Here is a 12,870-nt window from a genome sequence, read left to right on the forward strand (position 1 = left end):
ATCTTTTGAAAATGTCAATATCAATTCCTCTAGTTTTTTATGAAACATTTTTGCATCATTTGGATTATCTCCAATTGAATGCCAAAATTGAGGATACACACAAGCCATGGTTTCAAGTATTTCTTCTCGAGGAATCTTTCATGAATCCCAGTTGAAAGTTCATATGCAATAGACCTCAAATTATCACTAACAGATTTAACAATCTTGTCAAAATATTCCTTTTTAACTAGTAGTGCTCTACCTCGCTTGCCCATCTTATATTGGTACATTGGTATCTGAAATCCTTTTACAAAGACACATAACTCATTTTTTGTACTAAAATGTAAAAATAATTCAGCATGATTCAAATCTGTAATTATCTGCCACCTTAAAAATTTTGGGCTTCGCCCTATTAGATCTTAATATAGACCATCCAAGCCCAAGCATGTCATTTTACGTAGAGTGCTATACTCATTGATATACATAGTTTTGCCTTGGGCTTTCTTGACAAGTTTGTTCATTGAATCCAGCATGGGGAGAAGACTAGCTAAAGTTAACAGAGTCTCTATATCACTTAACTTATATAAGAGATCAGGAGCTTTGTCTACTATGAGGCGTTGCTCATACATTAGTCCGATCAAGGATTGATATTCTGTTAGAATTTGTTCCACTGGTATATGCAAGGAGATCCATCTGGTCTCAACATCCTTGAGAAGCTTGTTTCCTGTTGTTACTCCCTCAACAAAAATTTGAAATTCTGCAAAACATTTAGGACTTCGACAAAAGTATGAGTGGAGCTCGTGGAACAGATCTTCAACTTTTGACACTGTAGCGAAATTGCTTACAATTCTATATGCTAAATTCATTTGATGGGCCATGCAATGAATGCCAACCATGTATGGTGCAATACTAGTTTGTAATCTTGCACAAAGATCGGTCCTTTGACCTTGCACTACTGCAACTCCATCAGCTCCAACACACACCAACTTCTTGGCAATTGTCGAGTCATCCATACCAGCAATTTCATTCAAAGCTTTCTTAACTTCCAAATATAATTTTTTGTTGTTGAATTGCCCCTCATTTTACGAACATAGAGTAGATGAGCTTGGCAGACATGTTCTTTTACGGTATACACATGCATACAGACCCAAGCAGTGTTATCTACCACAGTAACTTCATCTATGGATAATGAAATGAATTTTGACTCTTGTACACTCTCCTGTAAAATTTTCTTTTCCACCTCAGCAAGACAGTTTGCCATTTCCCATCCAACGTTTATTGACCAATGTGACATAGGATAGTGAGAAACATTCAGAAAAGATAATAAATTACCATATTCGGGGAAATCTTTCATAGGAAGCCCTCTTGACAGAATATGAAAACCCTCTTGACAGAATATGAAAAATAAAACTCATCTGAATAGTCTTTGCCAAGTTTGCATCTTTTTCTACATGTTCAAGCCCAACCTTGATTGTATTTCCAAATCCACTATTACCAATCATTGTCATTTTGTGGTTATGCTCTTCATATTTCGTGGCATACTTAACATGAAGACAGTTTTCCTTTGATTTCCATCTTACTATGTCTGGTGTTTCCTTTCCATCTATGATCATTTTTTCATAAACCTTACCAATATGCTTTTCTATGGTATCAATCTTTAGCTGCATCTTCTTCTCTCTTTTAGTTTTCCGGCTACAAATATTACACCTGCATTTTGTTGGTCGTTCATCATTGTTTGGGACTAGTTCAATGAATGGGTACTTTTCTACCCAATCAATCTTAAAACTCCTTGTCATCTCCCACTCCCACCCTAGTTTTACTTTCCTTTTTCTTTTCTTCCTACCAACATCATCTTCAGTACTAGCATTTGCATCCAAGTGAATTATCTCATTATGTGTATCCCTTAGAACATCTTCTACCGTGTCAATATTGTCATCATCATTTGATGCATTTAACTCAATGACAATCCCACCTTGTGGTGGTGGTGAGCTACTGTGAATGGCTTCTGCAATTGCAGAAGTTGATGGACCAGAAAATTTGTCAATTCCAAAGTAAGACTTTATGGTAGTATCTTATCCTTTTCTGACATCCCAATCCCTTCACCACCCTCAGGAGTCTCAGCCTCACCCTTGTCTAACATCTCAATCCCTTCACCACCCTGAGGAGTCTCACCCATATCTGATTGTGACATCTTGAGTCTTGACCTCTCACTATGAATTAAAAGTTAAAAGTAATACTATCAAGTATGGAGAAATAATTACTCACCTTTATGCCTTCTCAATTCTCTGAATCAGGAATTGGGAATGCCTGGGCCTGAGTTACATGCTCTCTGCCCTACAATGAACTTCAACGTTCCAATTCAAATTGCAGAATATGAATCGAGAGCTCCCAAATTTACTAATTAGGCACGAACAAATTGTAAGAAAGAGTGTTTCAAACTTTCAGTTGTATTTATATGAATTCATGATTGCATTTTTGGCGAATTGTGTGGACGTTTCAAAATGCATCTTCATTTAAGCGGGGCGAAATGGGTCCTCCAATGCTTATAATGTTTTAATTGATATTGGCGAATTTGGCCGACGCGTGCAACGAACATTTAATTTACTGCTAGCGAATTAGGTCCTGGGTACATGGTCGTTTTATTATTTCTGGTGAATAATGGAGGTGATCTAATACCCACGTCCGAGTGATTCGAAGCGAATATTACGAGCATGTACATCGAACATTGTGTGGTCAATGGCGAAACCAGAATATAGTGAACTATTAACCCCAAATTCTAGGTGATTTGACCACTATGTTGCCCCAGACTATTTGCCATTTCCTCAAAAAAAAAAAAATGCAGAATTCGCCAATTGGCGAAGATTCGCCACTAAAAAACTCTCTTCTTTAGATGTAAAGTTATATTTATCTAGATAAAAAAATAGTTTGGATTGATTATGTTTCTTTCTTAGTTGTTGTTGTTGTTATTGTTGTAGAATTGGGACCCTTCAAAACCCCACTTTTTCTAATCAAATTTTTTTGAGGGTATTCTATTAATTTGACAAAATAAAGATTGAAAACAAAAAAGATATGAAAAAGAAAATGGAGAGAAATAAAAGTATTGAACATTGATAAGAGAAAAAAGTAAATTAAAAAAATACACAATGCATGTACCACAAAAATTTAGAGTGCCCACAATCATTTGATAATACAAAAAATGAAGAGAAAAAATACTATTATTGACAAGAAAGAATAGTAGCATAAATAAATAAATGTACAATCCATATATTATAACATTTGATACCTCTTATTATTTAGAAATAAATAGAAATGAAGATAATAAAATACAATAATCATTTTTAAAAAGATGAGATACTCAATCTCCTCCTTATCTATATCTCACTTTTAATAGCCCAAAACAATTAAAAAAAAATTTAAAAAGTGTAAAGTACATCTACAATACTAATAGCATGAAATAATTAAATTTTAAGATAAAAGTTGAAAATTCAAAAAAGTGAGCAAAGTGTCAATTATTCATAACATGACTATTATAAGGTATTCTAGTATATAAAATTGTTTGGTTTATTTATACATTATATTTGTAAGGTTTTTAGGTCTAGATTTATTTAAAATGTCTTAAAGTGGTCTAGTTTATAATATGATATGCATAATAGTTAATGAAAAGGTTAGATTCTATGTGCAACTAGTTTTTTATTTTTAATCATTTACAATATATGTATTTGGATTTGCATTTATTTATTTTTTCCAATTCTCTTTATCTTTATTTATTTTTCTATTTTGATGTTTTGATTTTTTTTATTATTTTATGAATAAAATAAATATTTTTGATTCGAGAAAACATAAAATATTTTATTTACTTATCATTTTTAAAAGATGAATATTATTTATTTATCTAAATCATTTTGATAATGAATTAAAATTTACAAATGTAATAGTGTGAACATGAATATCAAGATAAGCATTTATATATTCAAATAAATAGAAAATTATTTACTTCATTATAATAGTTATTCAAAATAAATATTACATATTTATCAAATATATACTAGAAACATAAGACTAAATTATTCATCCCTGATATTTATTTATGTAAATAAATAATCTAAAATAAATTTCATTTTAGAAAAGTAGAAAATTAAAATATTATTTAGATTAATTAAACTTATACTTTCCTCTTTTCATAATGTTTAACACTAAATTTGGATCAATTAAACTTGGAAATTAAATTATTTTAACCTTTTAGAACATCACATTCCTTTCAATTATACATCTGTATCTCATTACTTTAACCTTTAACACATCACATTCCTTTCAATTATACATCTCATACCAAATTATTCATATTCTTGAACTTTCAGTAGGACCCAAAGTCATTTCTACAATCACACCACTTCCACATACTTTATTATTTATAAAATAATAATATTACAGCCTTGCATTCTTAGATATTTGAGTTTTCTTAGTACAAGCCTCCTTCGCTAAGCACCTATGTGTAGAATATCTCGTTGGTCAAATTCACCTAGGGGTCGAACCTAGCCCAAATGCACCTCAAGGGTTTTGAAACTTGGTAGTTGGCTTTCTATGCATTTTCTAATGTTCTAATACTTTAATGGTTTTAGATGGGGGTTGTTCATGAATACCATTTGGGATGTTGTTTTCTATAGTATAAAGTTATGAACTCTGCAATGGTAGTTCTTTTACATGTGTGCTCATGTTTTTATAGTTTATCAATATATTTAATTTTTTTTTTTAAATTCAACTAGTCAATAAATATCATTTAGTTTTTTCCTTTTAAATATATGATAATATTTTTTAATATTCAAAAAAAATGAATGGGTTATTTTTCTCACACCTTATTTTCATATGTTCAATAAAAATGTACAATTATATGACCTCTATTTGATCAATTTCTCATTTGATTTCAATCCATTATTTTTAAAAGACTAATCGTATGATTTTATTTTATTTTCAATTAAATTTTTTATGTAGTTGTTATAATTTTTTACCATACCATATAATTGAGATGACATTGAGAACTATTATCACTACCATCATAATCATTTGTCTTGTAAGTTGGTGGGCTAAATGAATATGAAAGTTACTTCTACCATCAAAATAGTTGTCTTGTGTGAAATAATACTTGAAGTTGTGATATTATGCTATATCTAATGCAAATGAAAAATATTAAATTCGTGTTACTCTATACACACATCTTATTCAAATATTAATTTGAGGAAAAAATTTCAAAAGAATTAATTAAAAGATAGACTTGTATCTAGTAGTTGTATTCATACTCGATAGATTTTATTTCAAGTTTTCTTGTATGTGTGACATAAGCAATAATAGAAATATTAGGTTATAGTGTAATTTAATTCTATTGTTCATGAACTCACTTTTACATTCATAGAAGCTATCAAGACCATGCTTGGAGAACAAGGCTCTTAACCTCTCCCCGTCTAGCATCATGTTCTTGTCCTTTCTCTCACGACCTCCTCCACCTTGTATCATCTTCATTCCAACTTGATAGATTTTTGACATGTAAATAAATTTACAACTCAAATAAACTTGTTCAATAATTTGTCTTTTTATCTTCCAAATATGTACGTGCTACTTAATGATTACATTTTAACTTCGTGCAATATATAAGTTTTTAAGATTTATATTTGAAATTATAAAATATTGAAAACTAACAAATGATATAAAAATATATTTTTTATTATAAAAAAATTGAGAAGGAATAATTATTAATCTCTTTGCGACACAACTACCATAACTTTAGAAAAACTATTCTACATCACAGATCAGTCCAACTCAACACAATTAAATTTGAAAAGCCAATTTGAAAGATATTTGAGAATAACTCTCAAAACAAAACCCAACGACCTCACCTGAACTTTTATCACGAATACGATTTATATCAGTAACGCGGACGGCGGAGTGTAAAAGCTTTCTATGCCCACGGTTTTGGTGTGGCCTTAAATTTCAGTCGGCTTAAATTTCAGTGGTATATTTCTTGTTTCGTTTGGAAATTTTCGTACGGAGAAACTGCTGTAACATATGAATTTAATTCTCTGAAAACGGCACCTTACCACCACTCAGACATCTCAACTAACCCACCAAACAGAGTAAATAATAATAATTATATGTGATTGATATTTTCGTAAATAGAAAGATTTATAGACTACAAAATTATGACAGACCCTCCAGTTTTCTTTCAATGAAATTAGGGCCCCGAAGAGTGGCAGAGTTTCATAGGTATGCTTTGGATCACTTCTTTATTTCTGTTTGTTGTTGTTTTATCTTTGATCGTCTTTCTTAAAATAAAGATGTCAATAAGTCTTTTTAGAAATCTTTTTTCAAGTTGCTTAGAAGAGAAGGAGAGTAGAATTGCGTAGAAAATGGGAGGCTTATCATTGTGGTTCACTGGTGTAGAAACTATGGCAGATTTGAAGGAAGTTGTAAACAGCGTGTTACTTCCATTGCAACTTAGCCTTGGACTTCTTCTCATCATGAAGACGACGCCTCTTTGGGCGGTCATACATTGCACCCTTGCCTACTTGCTCCACTGCTTGTGTTTCCCTTACACAGATTACAAACAGCTTGGGGAATTCGAAGGTCGAGTCTTCAAAAAAGTTATCTCTCATGCCACCACAGCAGGAGATGTGTCGAAGCTGAAAAATCAGAAGGATGCTCAGGAATCTAAGAAAGAAGGGAAATCTCAGATTGATGACACAGTCTCAGTGGTCTACCTGGGCAAGAAGTTTGTACTGAAGCGAATGGAAGGCAACAAGATGTTAATGAAGGATGGACCTGCTTATTGCATCACAGATAAAATGTGGGAAACTGTCAAGTACATTGAGAAAATGGCTTCAAAGACAGTGTTTGTGAAAAACCATAAAGAAATATGGGAAGAAGTGGTCACAGGCGATATTATGAAGTTTGAAGAAGTGCTGAATTCAGTGATACTGGACAACCGCGCGGTTATTCGTCTGGATCACGATTACTTCCTTCCTGTCAACTGATTGTTGTCGGAGGATAAGTTGATGACGATTTTAAACTTCGTGGGTCTGTTCCTGAAGACTCAAAAGCATATTCATTGGCTCATTCCTGCATCGCTAACCTTTGCATCAGTAAGCATGGGGTTCAGCACTAAAGTGAGGCTGTGGATCGATGGCTTTATCAATGCAATCTTGTGCAGATCAGTACAGCTGCTGTGTGACCCACTGCCTTTGGCAATGAGGAGGCGGGCGTATTGTTGGGGGAACTGGGTGGAGAATTTGAAGCCTGGTAACGACTTGCAATCAAAGATTGTGAGTGGTAAAGTATGCTTGCTCGTTGCTGCAGGTGCAAAAGCTGACTCTGAATTCTTTGCTGACTGTGAATCCTTGGCGAGCAGAGGTGGAGGTGCAAAACCCCACCTTGGAACCTCAACTGAGTGTGAATCCTCGGCTGACCTTGTAATCATGGCTGACCAGAACTATATACGTGCTCTTCTTCCTGGAGGTAAGAAAACTCAGCCTGAAGCTGATCCCTCTGTTGACTCTGAACAAGTGGCCAACCGTTCGGTAGATTCGGTACATGAGATTTGGCCTAAAGTTGGCCCCTTTCTGTTCAAATGTGAGTTTAAATGTGACTCAGTTTACATAGAGTAGATCTTCGACAACACTACTCAAATATGTTCGTTAAAAGCCGGTCGAGTTGCATCGCAGGAGTCGCTAATAGCCCATGATATTTCTGTTGTATGTGATGATGATGATGATTGCAGGAGGGAGGAGGATATAAAGCTCTTCACATTCGCGTCTATTTGTGGAAAGGAGGAGCATAATAACTCGTTAATAGCCAATCATTTCGATACTACATCTGTTGATGTTGAGTACTGTAGCAGCAAGGAGGCCATAAAGCTCTTCAAGTTTGCTTGTTACATGGCAAAGTACAAATCAGGTTCACTGAAATCATATGACCGTAATACTAATACGGTGTATGTCCGCCGGTTCGTGGAGTCCATCAACGCCTATGTGAGGAGCAGGTATCCACCTCTGTACAAATTGGAGGATGTAGTTGTCCGCTGATATTCTTCTGCTCCACTAGAGGATGTCTTATGTCTATTCTCTTGTAAGCACTCATAACTCCCCAGTATGCTTCCTTTTAACACCTAAATGATTGTGCATTAGATTGCTAGGCAGAACAAGGTAATGCCAAACAAAAGTTAAAGTAAAAGCTGAACTGATAGTCCAATCTAAGAATACTATTACGATGAGATCTTCCTTTATGAAAAGGATAGACACAATGTAATAAATTAGTTTGTAGTTAGGTTGGTTGGGAAGTTTTTTTTCTTAAGTTAGTTTATTTTGTTTTTTTCTTTAAAAAGTCATTGTATTGTATTAATAATTTATTTTAATATTATATTAAATATCATTTTTATTTACTATGCAATTATGATGTAATTTCTTTACAATTTATGGTTTGTTGTTCTATCATTTTTAACATGGTATTAGAACATCTTCATGATCTCTTGTGTCATGAAATAGTTTGTGTGGGGATGTGCAAATTGGAAGTGAATAGACCAGCGTGAGAAGGCATGTTGAGATGAAGCTACAAATGGAGGGGGCAAATTAAGGCACCAAAATAGTTGAATGTTTTTTTGGATGTTATGCAAAAGGTGTTTGAAGATGGAGCCAACATTAATGTTCAAGGCGAGCATTAAGTTTTAATACAAAATTTGCATTTAAAACTATCGTTGGCATTGGAATTTGTAAAGGGGCATTGGAATGTTTGTTGGCTGCCACCATTTTGCATGGGATTGAAGGTTTAAGGTAAAAGAAAATATATCATTTCAATCAATGGTCAAAAGTTGGTTGTTCCATATTTTAAATGAGGCCAAAAAATCGTTGTTCATGGAATTTATAAGATAGTTATATTGGAGCAATAAATATTAAGGCAAAATCATAATTTCTCGATAAATTTGAAGGGTACAATTTTCATACATCACAAGTTAAGGTGAAACTAGTTTTGATGCAAAAAGATTTGTGGGATATTGTGAATGAAACTATTAAAAACCCAAGAGATCTAGATGAAGTAGTGAAATGGGAAGCAAAATATCATAGAGCTACAATATTGATTGGTCTTAGGTTATCTGATGCATATTTGCACCATATTAATCTTAGTAAAACTTCAAAGCAAATATGAGATTGTCTTAATTCTTTATTTGGCTCATAAGCTTCAAGTGCCAAGATGTCAACTAAACAAAATCTTTTTGGCTTGAATATGAAAGAGGGTGAAAGTATTGCTCAACATATTAGTAAATTTTGTTCTTTTCTTAATCAACTTGTAGGCATAAATTCTAAAGTTGAGGATGATGATGCCAAAGCAATTTTATTAATTAGTGTGCCTTAAAGCTTTGACAATATCGTATTTACTTTAACAAAATCAATCCAAGTTAGAGATTGTGAATTTTTCCTTAATTGATGAATAGAATAGAGTTGCTAAAAATTATACAATTATCAAAGAAACTTTTTTTTGTAAAGAAGGATAACAATTCAATGATCTAAAGAATACAAATTTTAAATGTTACTATTGTAATCAAAGAGAACATATTCTAATGAATTGCATTCAATGTGCTAGGGATCTTATTGATGGTAAGTTAAAAAATAATAAAACTTTGGTGGCTACTGAAAATGAGGTAGAAAGGTGTGGTTTGTTGTACACAATCAAGATTCTTCTCTTAATGAAAATGAGAAGGAATATATATATATATATATATATATATATATTAATTGAGTAGATCATACTGGAGGTTGGATTAATTGGAGGTAGGAGGACATGTATCATCTTGAGCTAGCTTCTTGCTCGAGGATGACTAACTACATAAGAAGCAACACTAGTCTTATTGTTTGGGTCCCTTCCTAGAGCAAGCGGGGGCATAACAATTGTTTTTGTTTGCAAATAATTTTGTCTTTATTTGCAGACATGGTGAGTGGTACCTATGGATCATTGATTTTGTCTTGGTTCATAGTTTTGTATGTCTTATTCTGATGATTGAGTTAGCATCAATTCATATTTTATTGACCTGGTTGTGTTAATGTGAATAATAGAGTTTGTCTCAATTCAGAGAATGAGTGGTATTCTTGTGGATAATTCATGGATATTGTTGGATAATAAGCACATTTTCCTGAATATTAGTAATTTGGGTTCTAAAGAGGTTTAGCGGTTAGCCAAGACTTTTGCCTAGAAATGAAAAATTTGATGTGTTCCATGGAGACTTGGTCAATGATGCTTCTACAAATTTCTAGTGGTATTGTTGTAGTCAATCCATGTTGTTCTTTCTTTCTTTCTTTTGTAGTTTTAACCTTAAGGGGGTTGTTGAAAAACTTAAGGTTTACACAATAAATTCATTCCAATAGGTTTTTTTCTATGGACAAAAATAAGGCATTACAAAGCCATTGCATTGTATTGAATATATATATATATATACTCTATGCAATCATGATAATTTATTTACAATTTACGATTTGTTTCTCTACCACTTTTTAACACTTAATAGAAAGAGATTGTATATTAAATTACTTTGCACAACATTGGAATCATTTTATGTGCACATGAGTTATGTGAATTTTTATTTGTTTAAATAGTATGTAAAGGTGATGGTTTTGTGGTGTATAGTGTAGTCTAATCATCCATCACATAAAATGGAATAACTAATGAATTGTATAGATTATTTTTAAATTTAAAGTCGGTTGCCAATAATATTTCTACAAAAATATAGTTTGGTTATAAATAGAGGTGATCAAGAAGATCACCAATTACATCCCTAACTAGGCTAGTCAAACTATAATTGCATATCAAACTTTAAGCTCAAAATATCCAAGATAACTTGTACGGGTCATATTAAATACATATTAGCCATATCAATGTTTATGAGTAGTATATCAAAAAGGTACACAGATTGCCAACAACTATTCATCTTTGTATTTTTTATCTTGTTCTTCTCCTTCTACCATATCAACTTTTATGAGTAGTATATCAAAAAGGTACACATGTTGCCAACAACTATTCATCATCGTATATTTTATCTTGTTGTTCTCCTTCTTCATCATTGCCTTTTTCCTCTCCTTTAGCTATCTCTTTACCTTTCTCTTTGTCTTTATCTTTAAGATACACTTTTCTTTCTTGAAAGGATTCATATTTGTCAAGTGGAGAGGAGTTCTTCTCCCAACTGGTGGTATCAAAATTTTGAATGAAGACTTCCAAATCTCTTATAGTTGCATCTCACATTAACTTGTGTTGATGTTCCTTTATGTAGACATTCTGAAAAATTAAGATACTCATCTTGAAATGTCTTATCAACCTTTGTGAGATCTTATGTCAAGTAGTTAGCTTCTTTAATGTCCTCTTTGAACGGTGGTGAAGATCCATCTCCTAACACTTTCATAAGCATGTCCACTACCAACTTGAGTGTTAAAGTGACCTATTCCATGATCAATAAAGTTGTGAATCTATAGATAGACCTAGTAAGGATCCTATCCTTGCCATGGTAAACATGCTCATTTCATTTTTTTCATAAAAAACCATGAGATTTCAATAGTCAAACTAAACCAAAACACATTAGACTTCTCACTCAACCCTTTGGCATACCCAACTATAACTTCAAACCAAGACCTTTTATCATTTATATCCCACCCATTAATATTCCCTATAAACAATGACCAAAATAAAGCAACATACTTACATTTAAAAAAGATACAAATTATAATCTTCAAGACAACCACATAAGAAACAATTGATTTAATTATTGTATAAGAACAAATTTTGGATCATAAACTACCACATAAAGAAACTCCTTTTATTCAATCAACCTTGTTAGACCAACATTTAGGAAATATTTTAGACCATTATTTATTTTCCCAATCTAGATTCCACTTCTTATTAGCATGATCAAGGATATAGTTTGACTAAACAAGATTTTTATATAGACACTTAGCTTTAATTTTAAGGAAAGGAGATCCATCTATCTAGTTGAATCATAAAAAATAGTCAGGGTGTGGAGAAAAATAATCTTTTTCTTTGAGACACATTAGGTGACCATAGAACAACTTTAAACAGGGACTTTCCCATGTTCAAATATTTTTTCTCAACAACCCTCTTTTGCATATTATGATTCTTTAAAAAAATAACAAATAATCCCTATTGAATCATCCTAAAGAATGATATATACACTCCTAAGTTTTTACCCCGTATAGGATTTAAACCTGTTATCTAAAACTCTCCTAGCTAGAAGGGTTTTAATATCCAGACACACAAAAAACATACCAATATTCTTAAGATGATATTCTTCTTTTTTCATAGCAAGCACCATTTCTTCATTAGGGTTAAGTCTTAGGACCCTTTGTAGGATAGAATCCTTACCTCCTTTGGTTTGGATGCTACTACCTACTCCTCCTTCACCTCATAGGGACCCTACAAAATGTCCTCTGATTCTCACATTGTATGCGGCTACTTCCATAATTTCTTCTACTTTTTCTTACTGCAACACTTCTTTGAATGTTTTGCTACCCTTGTCATTTATATTTTATTTTGATGCACATTCTTTTTAGGGTCAATGTCCTCCTTTAATGCCACTTGAGGCTTAGTGTCCATACAACTTGTTCAAAGTTTCAATGCATTTATGTGAGAAATCACTCACTAGAATAGGGAAGTACTATGCTACAGTAATTGACCAATAATTTTTAAAAATGAGGAAATAAAAGTAGACAAGCATAAACACACAAAAATGATAGCATAGACCCAACTAAGAAAAGAGGGTTTGAGCCTGAGCACCTTTACCAAGGCAAGAATTAATATCAAGGTTAGGACAACAAGCGACATGCATCGAGAGATGAGAAACCCTCGCACATG

General features: G+C 32.7%; 1 protein-coding gene across 4 annotated transcripts; it reads left to right on the top strand.

The window, feature by feature from the left end:
* The first annotated feature begins 6,026 nt into the window (after positions 1 to 6,026).
* LOC131046092 (uncharacterized) lies at positions 6,027 to 8,400 on the top strand. Of its 4 annotated transcripts, XM_057979758.2 has the most exons (3): positions 6,037 to 6,234; positions 6,412 to 7,596; positions 7,745 to 8,400. In XM_057979758.2, coding segments are annotated over exons 2-3 (576 nt in total). In that variant the 5' UTR covers positions 6,037 to 6,234; positions 6,412 to 7,022; the 3' UTR covers positions 7,747 to 8,400. The 4 variants fall into 4 exon arrangements, 3 of the variants coding, with proteins under 3 accessions (XP_057835739.2, XP_057835741.2, XP_059077584.1); XM_057979756.2 differs by having other exon boundaries at positions 6,027 to 6,234; positions 6,412 to 8,400; XM_059221601.1 differs by having other exon boundaries at positions 6,038 to 6,234; positions 6,412 to 8,400.
* Positions 8,401 to 12,870: the final 4,470 nt, after the last annotated feature.

Source organism: Cryptomeria japonica, chromosome 1 (assembly GCF_030272615.1).
Source record: "Cryptomeria japonica chromosome 1, Sugi_1.0, whole genome shotgun sequence".
Lineage (NCBI taxonomy): Eukaryota > Viridiplantae > Streptophyta > Pinopsida > Cupressales > Cupressaceae > Cryptomeria > Cryptomeria japonica.